Source organism: Vipera berus, assembly GCF_964194415.1.
Source record: "Vipera berus genome assembly, chromosome: 2".
NCBI lineage: Eukaryota > Metazoa > Chordata > Lepidosauria > Squamata > Viperidae > Vipera > Vipera berus.
Genome location: NC_138203.1, coordinates 151,738,674 through 151,758,048, shown reverse-complemented (window position 1 = coordinate 151,758,048; position 19,375 = coordinate 151,738,674). Strand labels below are relative to the sequence as shown.

General features: G+C 41.1%; 1 protein-coding gene across 2 annotated transcripts in view; it reads right to left on the bottom strand.

The window, feature by feature from the left end:
• Window positions 1–1,209: 1,209 nt before the first annotated feature.
• Window positions 1,210–19,375, bottom strand: part of NR4A1 (nuclear receptor subfamily 4 group A member 1) — a 42,314-nt gene continuing 24,148 nt past the window's right edge. For both annotated transcript variants that reach the window (XM_081315814.1, XM_081315813.1), the window contains exons 2-7: window positions 16,372–17,204; window positions 10,197–10,326; window positions 9,017–9,168; window positions 8,062–8,264; window positions 6,568–6,746; window positions 1,210–5,763 (exon numbers count right to left, since the gene is read on the bottom strand). In XM_081315814.1, coding sequence (XP_081171940.1) covers window positions 5,507–5,763; window positions 6,568–6,746; window positions 8,062–8,264; window positions 9,017–9,168; window positions 10,197–10,326; window positions 16,372–17,202 — 1,752 coding nt within the window. In that variant the 5' untranslated portion in view covers window positions 17,203–17,204 and the 3' untranslated portion in view covers window positions 1,210–5,506. The remainder of the gene's footprint in view (window positions 5,764–6,567; window positions 6,747–8,061; window positions 8,265–9,016; window positions 9,169–10,196; window positions 10,327–16,371; window positions 17,205–19,375) is intronic.

The following is a 19,375-nucleotide window of genomic DNA, read 5'->3' as shown; positions in this document are numbered from 1 at the left end:
GCATTAGTGCAACCCTGCTTTCCAATGTGCAAGAATTTCTGTCTGTTGCGTCTTCTAAGATTGGAAGACTGAGAACAGGGATAGCCTTGTGTTTAAAGAAAATAGGCAGAAAAGATAAACTCAGGCATGCTGCTTTAAGGTTCTATTATGGGCTGCTCTTATAGAAACAGTCTTCTCAGGGAGACCCACATGCCATGACCATAACTCTCCCCAAGCAGATGCTGTGGCTCCTTTTAGAGAAGTTCACACTGAGACCTTTTACAAAGAATTGAGCACTCCAACAAACAAATCACAGCAACGGCAGGGGACTATTCTAGTCAATTCTATAGGGCTCCCTTCCACAGTCTGGTGTCCTACAGGCTGTTGAACTTCATCACTTCTAATCAACATGACTGGAGGATAACAGACTGGGGGGTTTGCTAGCAAAGATGACAAGAGATACTTCATTCTCCTTAGCCAAGTCTGTGTCTTGATGCCATTAAGTTAGTCAGTTCAACTTTCAGAAAACTGGATTAATCTCATCTGAAAGACGGGATGGATTAATCTCATTGTAAGGATAATGAATTATATATTGAAGTGGTGGAGCTCAGCTACTGAACGAGCCAAAACAGGGCAGAATTCCCAATATGTATATATCAAATAAATAGGCACAAGGTAAACTACAGTGGATACATTCAAGGAAATCATGTCCAGACATGAAATTGGTAATATGTAAATATTTGATACACAACGCATCATTTGAAGTACTCCTGATATCACTCGAATGTGGCATTTAGGTTCGTACCCATCTTTTGCATGACACAAATAGGTAGGTAAGAAGATTGATCCATTTTTCTCACTATAATCTCCCAAAGCAGTTTGAATTATAATGACAATTGTGTCATAATGATGGTGATAGGAACAAGCTCTTGCTATCAGGCTTACAACATAAGAAAACAAAAAACAGAAACTGCACAGGAGAGAAATCAGTTTGACAATTTTGGAAGGAAACTGAGCAATAAACAAGAGATTTTAGACCAAGCTGAATATTGCGTAATCTTTCCTTACTGAAAGACATGTCTCATTAGAGCAGTGTTTCTCAACCTCTGTATCTCTAAGATGTATGGACTTCAGCTCCCAGAATTCCGGGAGTTGAAGTCTACACATCACAGAGAAGCTAAGAATGAGAAACACTGCAATAGAGATATGGCGAATTACCCAATAGACTATGTGCTCTTGGCCATGCGCTCTTGGTGAGATCCTAGCCTGTGCTTCCATTCAGGTCTGTCCTTAAGTACTATCTTTTTTCTTGTAGGAAGAACCCCACAGTTGCTTCTTCTGTGGGGAAAGAATGTGCACGCACCCAATATTAGTCTTGGATTGACCCACGCAGGGACTTGCATTTAAACAGCAGAGCCTACATGCAATGTTTTCATCTGGATATCTGGAAGGCTTTCAGCCCCTAAGCCAGACACGTCAAACTGGTAATGTCGCGCAACGTATTGGGACGGTTTTGCCATTGCCGGCAATGGGGTGGGCGCGGCTTCCAGATGATGTGTCCAGCCCGCGGGCCGGCAGTTTGACACCCCTGCCCTAAGTGATTCTATATATTATAAAAGAAACTGGGAGAATTTTGGTTTGCACCATTTCTGGTTCCAGAAGAGGTTTAATAACTCTTGCAAGCATTATCATGCACAAACAAGGAGAAAGGTTTCCATTTTTCCTCTCCGATGTGTGACAGTATACTTGCTACCTGCAGAGAAGGTGTTTTAAAAAATAAAATAAGAACTGGTCTGTAAGCAAAACCAAATGAATAGAAAAGAGACATGGTAAGGCAAAATATTATACGGCCAGTACATTAAAACAAAAAAAAAAAATAAAAAACAGCAGGCAGAGCAGATAACAATAGCTGGCAATAGCTAAGAGCAAGAAAGTTGAAGAAAGAGACAGAGTGGCTAATTTTGACTGTAATAGACCAAACCTTAAGAACAAATGCATACAAAACCAGAATTGAGAAGACAGCAACAGATAGCAAATGCTGTCTCTGCAAAGAAGCTGAAGAAACAGTAGACCACCTGATTAGCTGCTGCAAGAAGATTGGCCAGACTGACTACAAACAACGGCATGACAAAATAGCAACAATACCTGCAAGAAATAATATTTAGCTGCAAGCAAGAACTGGCAAGACCATAAAATAGACAAGTAGTAGAAAATGAAGAAGCTAAATATTCTGGGACTTTAGAATTCAAACAGACAAGCATCTGCCACATAACACCCCAGACTTAATAACTGTCAATAAGAAAGACACAAAAAAGTTGGGATAGTGGACACTGTAATACCTGGGGACAGCAGAAGAGAAGAGAAAGAACTAAAGAAACATCACAAAATACAGACCAACAAATTGAAGCAGAATGGCTGTGGCAAAAGCAAGCAAAAATAGTACCAATAGCAATAAACTTTTTGAGTGCAATCACAAAACAACTGGAGCACTACTGGAACACCATTAAGCACTGACAAAATCACCCTGTCAATTGCAAAAATCAGCTTTACTTGAATCAGCTTACATCCTGCGGCAATACCTTTAACACCATCAAGCAACAACATTGTCTAGCTCAGGTCCTTGGGGAGGACTTAATAGGTGAATAAAAATGCCAAGTCCAGTCTAAACATCTGGTTGCCTGTATGACCAACTGTAATAATTTATTAAATTTGTATGAAACATGGGTAAAATACAATTAAATAATATTCACCCAAAATGTTCCCTACCTCCCAAAAGGGAGAAGACAAAACTCATAAACAGATCACCAAGGTAACAAAGAGTTACTCTAGTTACATTTGTAATAGCCTTTGAGGCTGATGGGTTCTGGGTTTTTTCTTTCTTTTTCCTCTTTTTTTAATTAAAAAAAAATCTAATAGCTTGGTTAGGGTTGGAGGTCCAATGGACAGGTAGGGGGAGACTTGGTCTGTAACCTCAGCTAAATCCACATCAAGTCCTAGAAAGGTAAGCTAATCATCTTGGTATGAGTTGATGTGTTTAACTCCCCTCCCAACCTGTTTGGATTTCCAGATTTGAACTTGGATCTGCTTAACTATGATTTGTGGAAGTAGCTTATACTACTATCCAGAGCTTCCAGTGGTGAAAATCTGTTACTTGGTTCATTCCAAGTAATGTTTGCCCAACCTCCCGCTTTTCTTATCTTCAAAGAGATTACGGCAGCATGAGGATTCTTTTTCAACTTAAAATAGTTGTTTGAAATCCGCTAAACGTTGTTGTCCGTGACTCCAAAAAAGACAATAAAACCTTAAAAATAGCACATCAGGAAAAATGTTACAATATTTTCAGAAATATTTCTAGAAGTTGTCCTATAGAAGCAAATTATGAAAAGGTCCAATATCTTAAGATAAGCTGTATACTTGCTAATCCATGCAAATGAGTGAATGCGCATTAAATGGATGTGAGTTAACAGTTGGATTTATACGGTATGCAAAGCCAGAATGAGAATATGCAAAGCCAGAATAAGCCAAACTCAGCCATTGCGTATTAAAATCTTAAAATTTATTGTACTGTAGCTATATCAGTTTGGCTTATTCAAAAACATGATTACAAACGGTGGCTGACAGCAAATCTCTGAATCCTACAGCAACGGAAAGCACTGACGAAAGCAGAACATTAATGTGAAAGTCACTTCACAAATGGTTTGGGGTTGCACAGACAGCCCTCTGGAGTCCTTGGTGCTCTCTGAACTGAAGTGATTTGCTGGCAAATGATGACACTTCTAGGTAACATTATCAACGCTAGTGAGTATGGGATTTGCTCCCTATTTATATGCAGTAGTTTGCCAGCCAGTATTGATAAGAGTGGTTTTCTCCTCGGTAGTTCCTTGATTAGGGGTATTGTTTTCTGTTTGGGTATAAGCTTGTGGAGAGGACGGGGGTTTGCTCTTTTTCGTTTCTTCTTAGCTTTATGTTGTCTCTTTTGAATGGCGTGTAAATAAGGTTTATTTCTATGTGTTTGCCGATGGCAAATTTGTCTGAACGCCAAGCTTCCAGGAATTCCCTAGAGTTCTTGGATCTGGCTGAGACAACTTTCTGTGCAAAAGACCCCAAACTGATCGATCACCCACGCACCAAACAGGGCTGAGGAAAATGCCTATCACTGCTTTCTATAAAAGTGTGCACATACCATAGGAAACAGTGTTAGTTGTCTGGCCTTTGGCTTGTTTTTTCTTTCCTTTCTATTCTGGCCCTTCACTTCTATGCTGGAGTTGAAGCGTGGAACGAGAGCCACGCCGTCCCCCTGCGCAGAATTCTCTAGTTTCACAGAACCTGGGCTACTCTGGCATGTAAATGATCAGGCACATAAAACAAGTGGGATTAAGAGTTACATCTACCTGGATAATCTTTTTTATTCAATATATTAAATATATATATTTATATATATATTAATAATTGGAAAAATCACATACTGGAAATTGGAAAGCAGGGATAGACAAATATAAATGTCAAAAATGGAGGACTTTACAATACAAAGTTATTTACATAGAAAGACAGAAGGTGTCCTGCAGGTGTAGAGCAATACACAACTGTTGGTGGCTCAAGACCAAGAGCCTTCCTTTCCTCTGTATTTACAAGCCAACCCATCGTTCTTCTTATATACATCTTTTACAAAGAAAATACTCAACAGAGCAAAACAGCCATTGTCTAAGCAGAAGGTGGGAGGGACGTATGCTTATTTACGGCAAAACTCTCCCTGAACTCTCCCCCCCTCACTCTCCCCCCCTCCCCCAGTTGCACCAAGGACAGGATGCAAGCAGCTTCTAGGCCAAGGGGTTGGAAAACTTCACTTGCCAAACCTGGGAGTGTAATCCAGGGCTGATGACAAGGTCAAATAAGAGAAGGCAACCTTTTTAAAAAAATAAAAATAAAAAAAAATCTAAGTTTCTAACTGGCCTTCAACTGTCAAATCAATGGAAATGTTCCATTCATGATACAGACAGTGGCTCCATGCAACACTGTGGAAGAGGGGTGCTGGATTGCACGCAGAGCTGTTGGCAGGTCCTGGAACAAGGCAGCATTGTTTAGGGATTGTGCACGTAACCCAAGAAGGCACACAGGGCTTCCCCCACAAGTTAAAAAGAAAAAAGAAAAAAAAAAAAGAATACGAACTCCAAGTTGTCTCAAGTTCAGAGAGAATTACATGGCAATTCTTAATGTCCCAGTAACTTCTAAACGTAAAGGGAATGAGGGAGAAAGGGCGCATACAGTGCTTATGGTTTTCAGTCTCCAACCACTGGACTAACATTTTAAAACACTCTTCTGGAAATGTCTCTGGAAATGTTTCTGCAAACTTCCCTCTGGATGGAAGGTGGCAGAACATTCTTTCTGCTAGTTTTCTCTCCCTCCGAGGAAGATAAATGGTGATGGTGGTGGTAGCAGGAGGCAGGATGAGGAGAAACCCAAACAAAGCCACTCTCCCCCAAAGTAAGCACCATTTGGTTCATGGTGGTGGCTTCCTTCCACCTTGTCCTCAGAATGGCAGTGTGTCCATGAATATTTTATCCACAATTGGAGGAGGGGGCACCAGGTCTTCTAGCTTCAAATAGAAGATGCGCTGTAGGCCTTGAGTGCAAAGGGTGCGGAGCTCAGGAAGTTTGCCCAATAATTTTGAGAGGCAATTGGGCTGTACCTGCTCACTGGTGATGGAAGTCACGTGGTCCTTAAGGCAATTGACAATGCGATTCTGGAGGTCTTCAACCTTCTTTGGCTCCTTTAGCCCATGGCGATCTGGTTGGTAAGGAAGAAGAAAGCGAAAAAAGTCTTATTTTAAAGCATTTAGATATACGACTTTTTCTGGAATTTATTACAAAGCTCTAGCCCTGAAGTTTTGCTATGGAAACTACAGGAAAGCTGTGGTTTTTATAGAAACATCCTCGATTGTACAAATCTATGTCTCAGCAGCTACATCAGAACAATCCTGCCTTGTGTTTCACAAAATATAAACAAAGAAGCAAACAACGTGAGACCTTCCTTTGGACATATCAGTTTCACCACATAAAGACAAGTATACAAAAGTTGGGATTCTATGAATTTTTTTTCCAGGGATCTCCAGCAAATGCTGCCTGAGGCACATGGTCTATGATGACTAAGTTGATTATTTTCGACCTCCCTAATACTAGATCCTATTCCAGGGACAGAATGTTTGGTCCTCCTAATGTTACTAAATTGCAACTCCAGACAGTTGTGATTAATGATGAGGGATGCTGAGGCTTGCTATTTAGCACCTTAAAGAACTGGGTAGACACAGGTTTCACACACTTGAATTACACTTTTTCTGAAGACTTCTATATTACAGGCATGAGTGAAAAATATTTTCACATATATATGAAAATAAGACCTTACAAATAAGACCTTACAATTCTGGCTCATTATAGAGCTTAGAATCTCTCAATTTCCATATTCCTAACAAGCAAAGTTGTTTGACCTTCTTAGGATTCCCTGACCCTCCGTTCTATATTGTATTTCCTGCTTGCATGTCTCTCTTGTCTGCTTGTCCATATATTTTTCTCAAGAGTCCTCCTGTCCACTTACCTGTAATTATGACAAGTGCTGCAAGACAGGAGAAGGAGGGCACATCAATGTTCATGCGGTGGAGGTTCTGGGAAAATTCTATGATGGAATCTATCCATTCCCCAAAACCCCGGACACACTGCATACGATGCAGCACAACACCATTACAGAAGATAAGTTTGCCTTCTTCTGGCTTGGATCTGCAAGAGACAGAACACTGTGTAGTCAGAGAAGAGGCTCAGAAATGGACACCTGAAATGGAATATGGTAGTAATGGCAGAACTATGCAGAAGGTCCCAAATTCAACCTCTGGCTTCTCCAGGAAGAGCTAAAATCAACTCATCCCCATAGACCCTGTGGATTAAGGTGACAGTTAAGTGCACAGCATTTCCTTCCTTACCAGTTGTGACTGGGAAAGGGCGGCCCACTGAATCTAAGCAAGCGTGGGTGGCTTGTGTTATTTCTAATTATCACATTTAGAGTTGCTTGTGTTAATTATGTTTTTATTTGCTGCTTCTCAGAATGAATTCAGGGCAGCAAATATAGCTCTTGCATGCATCAAAAGATATTCTATTTTTTTCTCTCAGCTGCACTGCAAGGTGGCTAACTCAAGCAGGTGTCATGAAGCCAAGATAAACTTCACACCAAGCTGTTTTAAGCCTTAAGTCCCCTGGTCAAAGTTTGACATGCTATCCAATTTATTATCTCAACAGATTTCCTTTCTCATCTTGCAGGATTATGTCGCTACTTTGAATATTGTTCTTACTTTGATACCTGCAGTCCCTAATGTCTCTCTAATGTCATTTCTAAAGCCCTATTGATTTATCTAGTTATATGCACATACACACTTTTTATTTTAAAAATCTTGAAATGTTAGGTATACATGCATAGGATAAAAGCAATGTACATTCACTTTTAAAAATTCCTTTAAAAAAATCCCCGCAAAAAGTCCACTACTTTACTGAACCAGGAGAGTGAGTTTGTTCATACTGGCATCATTGCCCGGGGCGAATACTCACTAGAGTAGTTATGTGGAGTACAAATCAAATTAATAAAATAATTGGAGTGGGAAGCCATTATATATTTTAATGGTAGTAGTAGTAGTAGTAGTGATAATAGTGATCAATACCGGGAATGCAAACGTCATAAGGCTATGGTAACTACAACTTCCTTGTTCTGATGTTCAAGCCACTGGTGCTGTTGGTTCCATCACTGAAGAGGTCAATGTCCATTTTGCTTGCCTACTGGACCATTTGGAAATGGTCACTGAAAAGCACCCAAAGTCCTCCAGTGGAGCTTATCCACAAAAGGCATCCCAGCCTCTTTTTGCTGTGCTCCTTTGAGGTTAAGGAACATACGTAACACTTTAAAATGAGGCTGCACAAAGTTATAACTCAAAGTATTGAATGGTTTCATGTGAACTGTTTCTAGATTGCAAAGGCTAGGAGCCAGATGGGGCTAACGGACATGATGGTTTTTACTATTTAACTGAAAGGAGTAGCTAAGACGTGTTACCTGTATGCTAGCCGTAGAATGAAGAGCTCCAAAAATGCAGATTCCAAAAGCAGGTCCTGGTCTTCTTTTGGAAGCTCTAGGAAGCCCTGAATCTTCTCTGCCCATTTCCGGATCACATCCATTGAGCCCGTTAATAGGTCATAGAACAGCTGCACATCCACACAGTCCTCCTTCTCAAACTGATAGGAGACAGATTCCTGGAACTGGCAACACAAGCAAGCAAGTCTTTAGAAAAGAAGTAAGGTGGCAAGCATTCTAGAAGGCACACTCAAGAGTTCCTTTATTCTCTAAGTCAGGGGTCCTCAACCTTGTGGCTGGCTGAGGAATTCTGGGAGTTGAAGTCCACAAGTCTTAAAAGTTGCCATGGTTGAGGGCCCCTGCTCTAAGTGACAGGAATGCATTCTATAAAATCCCTTCGGGCACTCTTTGGTTCTGGCAGGTCTATCTAGCATGAAGAGCTTCAGCATTTTAGACAATGTGCTCCAGAGGGTGAGCAGGACATGCCACATAAAGTTAAAAATGACGGCTTATTTAATACGTTGGAAAGTGAAAAGTTTGCTCCTAGGTTAACAGGATGGCTGTCAATCATCAAATGTAGTACTGTTAAATATCTGCTTCATCATTAGTCATTCCTAGCTGGGAATTCTGGGATCAACAGTCCAAATATGTGGCCTTTCTCTGAGCCACACATGGCCAGGCCTCTAAACCAAGCGTGTATTTTATAAAAAAAGCAGAGTAAAAAAGGGAGAGAAACATCCATTGCCTTCTGTGGAAGAAGCATCAGAAGCTTCCAAATCTCATCAGGATCAAATGATGGTAAGAAGATTGAGGTCCAAAGATATCAGGCATATTTTCTCACTTCTCAGTTTCAGAAATTCAAACCCCCCCCCCCCCAAAATGCTAGTGTCTAAGCAGGGCACAGAGTCTCACATTTTTCAAAGATGTAGAAAAATACCTTGGAATAGTCAAGTTTGGTAGCGCTGGGTACAGAATCTATGTGTGCTCTCACAAGAGAGGAGATGAGGCTGACCGGTGAAATATCTTGAGCTTGTTTGGGCTTGGAGGGCAGCCGGCCGCGTCGGCCTTTCAGGCTGTCGGTCCGCACCACTGAAACGAGAGGAAAAGGGAAGGGGAACAGAAAGGCGAGGAGAGGATTATAGGCAAGCAAGAACTATCACCAAAAAAACCCCACAATCCAGGAACAGCTGCTTCTTTTTTTAAAATCAAGGACCACAAACTGAATCTCAGCCAGGGGCATATGATGTTACGCTTCTGTGCAGCTTAGCGCCATCCAATGGGGTTTAGAGCCGTGCAGCATTTTATACTCATGAGGGCTTTTTAGAAGGGCAGAATGCAGCATTCACTAAAAATTAAATTTGTTCGGGTTTGGCCTAGCATATTTCTGAACGCTGACATTTTATGATTCCATTTGATTCATAATTTATTCAACAAATCACCCCAAGGATTTAAGCAGTGTGTGACCCTGGTCAAAGACTCTTAACATCCCAGCAACTACTCTGAGCAGCCAGAGGAAGTGGTCAGAAGCTCCAGCTTGCTTTCATTAAATTTTCAATCTTAGAAAAATCCATGGAGGAAAGTGATGTCCCATTGATTGCCCCCTGTCACAAGGCTCCGAATAGGTCAGTTCCAAAAAATGAAGATCTTAATGTCCAAAAGTGGGTACCAATCCTCCTGGCCTGAAACCTCACCCTGCTTCTGTACATAATACAGTTAAAGTTGTTTGGCTTAGCACAAAAAGCCTGGCAACTGCCCATGCTGATAAGTCATTCTTAAAGAGTGGATGTTTCCTACGATTTCAGACCATCCCAATGGCTACGAAGAGCTTTTAAACCCTCCTTTGCAATTACAGGTACTGGAACAGGCAAGTGAATTGCATAACAAATGCAGGCAAAATACTATGTTTCTTCTTCTTTTTTTGTAGCCAGTTGCCATTCCCCTTGCAAATATTTAATTTGAACTGGGAGTCAAATATCTAATTCCAGTCTCTTGCGGCCCTCTTCAACCTGGAAACTTACAGGCATATGGAAGCTCAACTATTAAAATGCCTCACCAGCCTGGGTTTCAGAGGACCTTAGGATGAAGAAGGCCAGTGAACAAGAAGGAACATGCCTCACCTTCTTTGACCATTCCCACAGCAAGGCACTTCTGGAACCGACAAAACTGGCACCGGTTTCTCCGTCGCTTGTCCACAGGGCAATCTTTGTTGGCTAAGCAGATATATTTGGCATTCTTCTGTACTGTGCGCTATGAGAGAGAACATAAGATTAAGCTGTTATAAATGAAGGGCGTTTCAACCTTGGTGACAGGGAGACGAAGAAGTATTAACCAGATATATATTTCTTGCAATATTTTCACAACCTAGGTGGTTTCTCGTGTCATCAGGGAGTTATCTTGTAAGCATGACCAAAATCTCATGTTCCATCTAGGTGCATCTTCAGTGCACAGCTAGACCTGAATATCTTCCGTTTCCAGGTAATAATATTCTAATGTCACAGAAATTGAAGCTGAAAAAATAGAAACTGCATGGAGCAAGCATAACTTTAAGTATCAGCTCATCACCTCTGGTAAGAAAGAATGCAAAGTGTTTCTCCTTTAAGAGAACTCCTAGTAACTCCAGCCTGCATTGGTAATTGTGAAGAATGTTGGAAACAGTGGTTCAACATTTGGAGGGTCTAACATTCCCCATTCCTTTGCATTATTGGATTGTGGTATCTACATAAAAAGACACCCACCCACACATGCACTGAGGTGACATTCTTTTCATGATGTTACACATATGACAGACCTAGTGCACCTAAAATCACTGTACAGATGATTCAGCAATCCAAATAATACACCTTTCAAGTATTTTGGAAAAGCAGTGATATATCTGGAAAGTCCTCTTTCCATTCAATTGGTGGAGATGCAAGGGAAGCCAAATTCTTCAGAAGACAGCTCTTTATTCATCCATAGATGTTAACCCTCTAGCTTTTCTAGTTTCTATTTTTTTTTTCAAATTTGTTCATTCCACCTTGTTTTAGCAATTTTTTTTAAAAAAAATCTACTTTGAAATGTATACATTCCTGCATGCAGGTTTCTTTACTTTAGGCTTATTTATAAGTCTTGGCAGCAGAACATTCAGAGATGGATAACACAGTCATAATGGGACTGTGAACATATATCAGCAATACAGTAAACTGTCACTTCCATGGTCAGGAACATTTAACAAAAGGCAGGGCAATCAGGGTAAGTGTCAGGACTGCAGAAAAGCCTAGAAGTTGAAGAGCTTGCATTTTTTATTCCATTTCTTCTTTCTTTTTTGAGGCTGAGTGGGGCCTGTCTTCTTTCCTTGGAGAACTAAGACAATGTCTTTATTTATTCATTTGTTTGTTTGCATCTATCCCTCCTTCAGGAGCTCTAGGCATTGTGTATAGGGTAACATTCCTCCTATTTGTCCCCAACAACCACAATCTTGTGAGGTCGATTGGACTGAGAAAGAGGGACTGTCTTCAAATTACCCAGTGAGGGCTGAGGGTAGGTTAGGACCTGGGTCTCCCTGGTGCTGGCCCAACTATGCCTAAGACGCCTCAGAGGCTAGACTTGTTTCCACTGTTGCCTAGTAACGGAGAATAAAGAGACTTGTCTGGGCCTAGCATGTGTTGGCTGGGAAACCCAGCCTAGAAACAGGCTGCAAGCAGAGATGGCAAATTCAAGGTATCAGAGAGTTTTCCAATGCTGAAGCCTTTTCCAATGCTGAAGCAAAGAACTCTAAACCTTTCTAAATTAAATATGGAAGAAAATTTAAAATGGGCACAAAGACTGCAATTATATATGCAAGCTACAGATGAAGAGCAAGAGTCAGGAGACTGTACACATTGTGTGAATGGTGCACTGTACAGGAGAGAAAGCTTTAAAAAAATCCTTCTTACACCTTTGCAGACCAAGCAAACAAAACATTAGCAACAGCTCTCACTGCATTTCAAACGGATTGGGAGCCTAACTGAAATCATGTTTTTCAATAGCTCCAGTTTTGGCAACTTCCTAACAGCCACTAGATGGCAACAGAGAGAGATAGAACCTGTCTCTCTGCCACCATCTCTTGGTCACCTGAATGTTTGCAGCCTGTGAATGGTAGACTTATTCTTGAGGAAGCATGGAGATAAGTTATTGTCATCATACTTGAGAGAAAAATCTCAACATTATAAATTTGGAGCCACCACAATGCTAATGCAACATTATTTTGGAAAATACCATAAAATAAACAAGACCTCATTCTTAATTACTGGGATAGGTAAAATGTTTAAATTATCTGTGTTTTGTATATGAGATGTGGTAGTTATCTTACATTAAACATTGCAAAGTAAGCAACAGATAGTTTACTTTTCATGTAAGTTAATATCTGTAGGTAAAACAGATGTAAAGTTGGTTGACCATAATATTACATACTAGTAATACCAGTATTAAACTTAATAATGAAGTTTACTTTTGGCAGAGATTCTCATTTGTTCCTTTGCCCTAGGGACCCAGTAACCCTTGATTTGCTTCTAAGCAAAGCAATTTTCTCTAATATAATGTACTTTTGTAATTTCCTCATTACATAGAGTTGTATACATTTTGGTCCAAACTACTAAATTAGAAAAGTCAGAATAAACTTTGTTTTGGCTTGACTTGGGATTGTACAGTATTGACTTTGGAATTACAAATTAGGTTCATATTCAAATGTGAAGCAAAGAAATTAATCCCTTATGTATTTATCTGTTCTAGAGAAGTCATTCAATTGAAAAAAGGCATATTCTGATCGCAAAATCAATCACCTAGGTTAAGATTTGCATGCTGCAAAACAGATGTGCAATTGAATTGTTAGATCCTCAAAACATAGCCATGAATTCCCCCTTTCCCCCACTTCTAACCATCTTTCTAGAATATATCCAAATTGCAAGGAGTCACCTGATCGTTCCACCACCAAAATCTCCCTCATGTCAATTTTATTTACTTTATGAAGTAAAGCAAACCATGTGTGATTTTCTTCAAGGAGTTTGTAATGTTTTGTTCAAATGGGATTTAGCGCTTTAGCTAAATTTGTGGTCCTAGCAGCTTCCTTTCACTTCAACCCTAATCTCGGGTTTATTGGGAAACATCTATTTGCCATTTCTACCCAGAACATAATCCAGACTGGAACAGATGGATGTCCCTCCATTTGTCTCACCATGGATTGAATCCCTGCCTCACTTAAGAAATTTGTGGGGGGAAACATGTGCAGTTAAGGAAAAACTGGAAGTTAGTGTCTCCATTGCCCTATGATTTCAGGAAGATTCCATTCTATGTATTTGGAAATTATTCATACTACTGTTTACACTCAAAATTGATTTCAGACCCATACCTTCTGCCAAGATCTTGGGTGGGATAGCTACTGGTTATTTGCAGCAGGGAACTTTATATCTGAGAAACATTAACACCTTTATTTATGGTTGCAAGAAAGGAGATTTGTGGCCAGCGTAGCACGATCTACACTAAAATGGCTCTCTGTAGGATATGTTGAACTATTACTCCTATGATTCCTAGCCAAGCAGACTAAATGTATCTGGTGGTTAAAAGCTGAGCAAAGTAAAAGAAAGTCATGTAATGCAAGAAATCACATTTAATATTAAAACACATGTAGAATCGAGCTGAAGTACAGGTAGTCCTCGACTTACAACCACAATTGAGCCCAAAATTTATGTTGCTAAATGAGACATTCGTTAAGTGAATTTTGCCCCATTTTACAACCTTTCTTGCCACAGTTGTTAAGTGAATCACTGCAGTTGTTAAGTTAGTAACACGGTTGTTAGGTGAATTTGGCCTCCCCGCTGACTTTGCTTGTCAGAAGGTTGCAAAAGGTGATTGCATGATCCCCGGCACACGGCAACTCTCATGAGTCCGTTGCCAAGCATCTGAATTTTGATCACGTGACTATGGGGAATGCTGCAACGGTCGTAGGTGTGAAAAACGGTCATAAGTCACTTTTTTCAGTGCTGTTGTAACTTGGGTCACTAAATGAACTGTTGTAAGTCGAGGACTATCTGCATTTTGATAAAGCAGTTCTGGTGATAATGCAGCACCTGTTAACTGAGCTCTACTGATTTACAGCAAAATAATCATTAATGTTCAGTGAATCACAGTATCAAGGCACCCTTAGAGTCACTGGCTGCTTTTCAAAAACCTTAGCTTTTATGGCTACAAACTGGCCAGACATACTGACTTAGTCACCTAGCTGAGCTCCATCGGAGCTCTTGAAGCTCTGCTCCTCTCAGCCGGCTCACAAAGCGCCCTTCCCAGAGAAAAAGAGAAAGGCCTTTCTCTTATAAGTACCGCTATTCTCCACAAAGGCAGGGAACGCCCTCCATTTCCTATCATTGCCAAACCACAATGCAAGGGAGAATTCAAGAGACGGAAATGTGTGCTGTCGAGAGGCCTCCTTGCCAGAAGCGCCTGCCCAGGAGACCACATTAGGGGTTGCTCAAAGTAACCAAATGTGAGGAATGCAGACCCTGTTGCATTTTCTGACAGAAGTCAGAAAGGACATCCCAAGGGAATAATATCTTTTCTTTTTGACCCAGTCCAGCCTTCCTCTGGCTGAGATTAGACAGGAGAGCTACGCTGTGGCCTGCAAGCATGAAAAGGAGCGGGAGTGAAAATTGTATTTCAAGCTTTTCCTTACATGTTGTTAAAAAAAAAAAGACTTGGCAAGTAGTTAACTTGCAGCCTTCTGGATGTTGCCAACTTCCAGTCTGGAAGGTCCTGTCGGCTGCAGCTGCTGAAGTTTGTACTTCAGCAACAACTGGAAAGCTGTAAACTTAGCTTGTTTACTAGCTTGCCTTATAACATCCTGAAAGTAAGCTCATCCCCTGAAAGTTAGTTTTTGCACAGCCAAGAGAGATATAAGGATGCAGATATCTGCCGGTGTGGAGAACCCCAAAGTTTGCAGAAGGCCTAAGATTTGTAATGAATATTATAATGAATATTTGAGCGAAGAGACCCCCACCCCACCCCAAAGCACTGTGAACACAGAATACTGACTGAGTGCCTGCTGCGAGACAACACCCAAAAAAGGCTTTTCAAAGGGAAAGGGAGGGGAAGATGGCCTTCCTCAACTTGCTGTCCTCCAGATGCATCGGGTGTGCAGTCCCCAAGATTTCACAGCCAACTCTGTATTGAAGACTTTCCTAGTCTAAGTGTCCACTCAATAAACAGTGGTCAGACTAGAGAAGCTGAATACTAGGCTAATTTCAGGTACGCTATTTGACTGTGTTCTCCTCTCTCTTCCCCACTGCTTCCAGACCTGTCTCCCTTTCTGCTTTTGTGGCCTTCCAAAATCTCTGCATTCAGAAGAGCAGTGACCATCTTTGGGTTGCTCAACCATCCAACAGATCGGCCTCCTCCCGCTTGGGATGCTACAGGTATGTCCAATTAACAATTCCTATAATTCATAACCACATCCTCATTTTCTTACACTGTTTTTTCAGAGCGGTGAATGGACATTTCAATTCTTCTTCGTGCATCTGCAATGGTTCCCCCCATCTATTCTACCCCTTCCCGAAGATTCTACCACTTTTTCCTTGTGATTTTTGGCAGAATAGCCTTTTCCCAATATGGTACCTGCCAACTCCATTGGCCAGCAGCTCCTTTAATTTTTGTTCTTAGACTTCTCCCCCCCTCTCCCCCCCATTTTTACAGCAATCTACAATGCCTTTTGGGAATTCTGTGCACCAAGGAGCTAGCGATTCTCGGCTGCCTTAGGTCTCAACAGTTTCCAGATGAAATAAGGGTAGCCTCTGAAATACACAGAAGGATTGATATGGACTTAGGGCTTGCCAGAGCTTTTCTATAGCCTCCCACTGAAAGAATTTTTTCCCCCTGCCACCTACCCTTATGAGGGGAAGAGAGTGCTTACAATGACCTCCTTTATTTAGAAAGCAGTCAGAGAAAGGTCTGATGAGTCATCCCTATGGCAGTCAACACATAGCAAAGGCTTTTCCTTTCCCTCCCTGGAAAAAGAGGTCTTCAAATCCCGGCATTCTTTGCTGAAGCTTAGGGACATGCAGAATGCTGGGATTGTCTTCAGCCAGTCAATCCCAACCTCATGCCCTCCAAATTGGATGAGGCTACAGCTCCTCAGCCATCATAGGAATAAGCCATGCTGGTTAGGGAATTCAGGGAGTTGTTGCTTCAGGCAGACTGGAAGACCACTGGCTGGAGAAAGCTATTTTAATAGAACTAGAAGTTTCAAAATCAAGTTCCAAGCTCTACTTTGAAATAACGTATTCCTCTTACCTTGAAAAAGCCCTTGCAGCCCTCACAGGTCCGGACACCATAGTGTTGGCATGAAGCGTTGTCCCCACACACAGCACAGCGCCCTTCATTGGATCCAGGGCTGCGTGTCTTTGTTGGAGAGAGGGAACTGTCCATCAGGCCAGATCCATCTAGGCCTGGTGAGGCCTGGCTGAGCGGCAAAGGAGAAAAATGGACTGAAGAGGAGGTTTGTGGGAGTGAAAAGACTTCTCCATCCACCAAATGCTGGTGGGTCGTCGGTTGCATCTTCAGTGGACTCTGGGGTGGGACTCCAGCGCTGTGAGCCGAAAGGCCAAAGGAAAAATAAGATGGTTGAGTAGAACTACTCTTGGGAGGCTCTGCTGCTGCTGCCGCCACCCAAGGCCTCATGCCCTCATAGGTATGAGTGGGGGAATAGCTTCCAAAGGAGTTCTCCCAAGTTGGACCTTGGGAAGTCTGGAAACTTGGTGTGGAAGGGGAGGGGACTGAGCATGGACTGCCGTAATAGTCTGAGCCACTTGAGGACATGGTCTCATCCAACTGGCTGCTGAAAGGACCAGGATAACAACCATATACTTGGAAATCTTCCAGCTTGAAGGATGTGGTATTGGGGTTCGCAGCTGGAATCTGATAGAGGAAAGCGTCAAATTCGCCTGTATAATTGTCCATGAAGGTGCTGAAGCTGGGCAGAGTAGTAGTGGCAGCAGAGATCTCAGTATTGACCAGGTCCATGGTGGGTTTGCCAAACTCAGGGGTCAAGAAGTCTGCTGGGTAGCGCTCGCAGGATCCTCCATTCTGAAGCGAGGTCCCATATTGTGTTTGGATACAGGGCATCTCTATGGAAAGACAAAGGCAGGAAGAAGGAGAAAATCTGTTAGATATTGGAGAGATACAAAAAGTCCTCCCAAGTAGAAGTTAGTTGCATCTGTGTTGTACTTTAGAAATTGTCATGAATTGATTTGGCAGAAAAGTGAGCTTAAAGGTGCTATAAAAAGGGAGGGAGGGTCTTGTGAGTTTTCCCTGACCTACTGACTATCAGATGTGCTAAAGTGATAACTAGTTAACACAAGATTCTAGAAGCTGTCGTCCCAGAAATGTAGATGGCCAGAGAAGGCTGGTCTCCATTAGATACCCTTACAAAAACGGTGGGCTTTTTATTAACATCAGGACAAACTGTTACTTCAGATTTAATACAAACCAAGTCCTTGGCCTTGAACCTTCCTCTTGAACGCAGTTCTAAACTTTTATTTATCGAAGCAGAGGAGCAGAAATGGGGAAGGAAAGAGTTTGGGGCCCTTGTTAAAAGGAGGACTAATATTTCTGATGCCCTATTTCTTCTTGGGAATATTAGAAGGAGACACAAGATGTTCTCCTTCCTTTCTGTCCCTGATATTCCTCTCCATGAAAAAGAGAAGAAGCTATTAGTCACAATGTTGAAAGTTGGAGTAAATGATATTTCTTGATACTTGCAGTTGAGCGGCGGTAATTTTCTTCTCCTCACATATACATCTGGTTTGCTTCTAAGTTTATTCCTACATCTTTTATTTTTTTCTTTTATGAAATTGGGGTACTGTTCAATTTCTTAAATTTTCTGGATATGCGAAGCAGCTGTCATATATGTGTGGTACTACTCCCTAGGCGATACAAGGTATGCCGTGAAGAGCCTCACTACGTACACCCCAGAAAGGATTCCTGTGTTTTTGTCTGAAATTAAAAATATTTCTGCCAACACAAGAGACAAGTGCAAAGGTAAAACCTTTTCTTTGTGTGTCTAGAAAAGCCATTCTTCTAAAACAATAACGAGGCATTATAATGCAAACCCAGCTGTAGATTTGCAATATACTTATCCCATCTGCTTGGTTAATGTCATTTCTGAGAATAATGAGGGTCAAACATTGGATATGATCAAGTGTTTTAATGGGGAAAGAAAGGAAAATGAACAAGACAAATGAGTAAAAAAAATGCAACGAACACAGAAGGAACAGGAGCCCTTGAATTTTATACTGGGTTCTCTCTCAATGTGGGGAATAAGAACTAAAGCATTAAGCCAATACAGGTAGTCCTTGACTTACAACAGTTCATTTAGTGATCGTCCAAAGTTACAATGGTACTGAAAAATGAGACTTATGACTATTTTTCACGCTTACAACCGCTGCATCCCCATGGTCATATGTTCAAAATTCAGGTGCTTCAGATCTGATTCATGACCATTGCCGCATCCCAAGCAAAATCAATGAAGCCAGATTCACTTAACAACCCTATTACTAACTTATCAATTGCAGTGATTAACTTAACAACTGTGGCAAGAAAGATTATAAAATGGGGCAAAACTCACTTAACAAATGTCTCACTTAACAGAAATTTTGGGCTAAATTGTGGTTGTAAGTTGAACACTACCTGTAGTATCATGAGAGAAATAGGCAAGCATTCTATAAATGTGTTCCAAGTGGAAAAAAAACCCAGCATATTTCACGAGTTTCCTTATGAAAGTTAAAGGACTGAAGTAACCATCTATTTATCTAAACAACTTCCCATAGCTTGTTAAAGCTTGATTCTGAAATTTCTACTGTCGGTATTTGTTCCATCTTAATTTTACAAACTTGGAACCATCAATATTCCAAAGTTCTGAAACAACTTGAGGTATAAAACCAAGGTAGAATTTGGTTTGGACTGAGTTACGGAGCAGGCCTTTCCCTAATATTATGAGGCAACATGGTTTTGAAAACTTGACCTTCAGGTTGGTGAACCAAGGAGCAAAGGAAATGTATCCTGCCTCTAAATTCTCTTTATCATCTCAATCTCAATCTCCTATACAAAATGCTCAGTCCTAGAAGCAATAATTCTGTTCTTACCTGCATCACAATCAGTCCAGTTATTAAAAAAAGGAAATGTTATATGTCGCTGCCTTGCCAGCAGTATAGAGGAAAACTACATTATATGAAAAAGAGGTTTTGGTCATGTTGCATTCTACTTGATCATCCCACTTCTATCTTATTGTAGTCCTTTG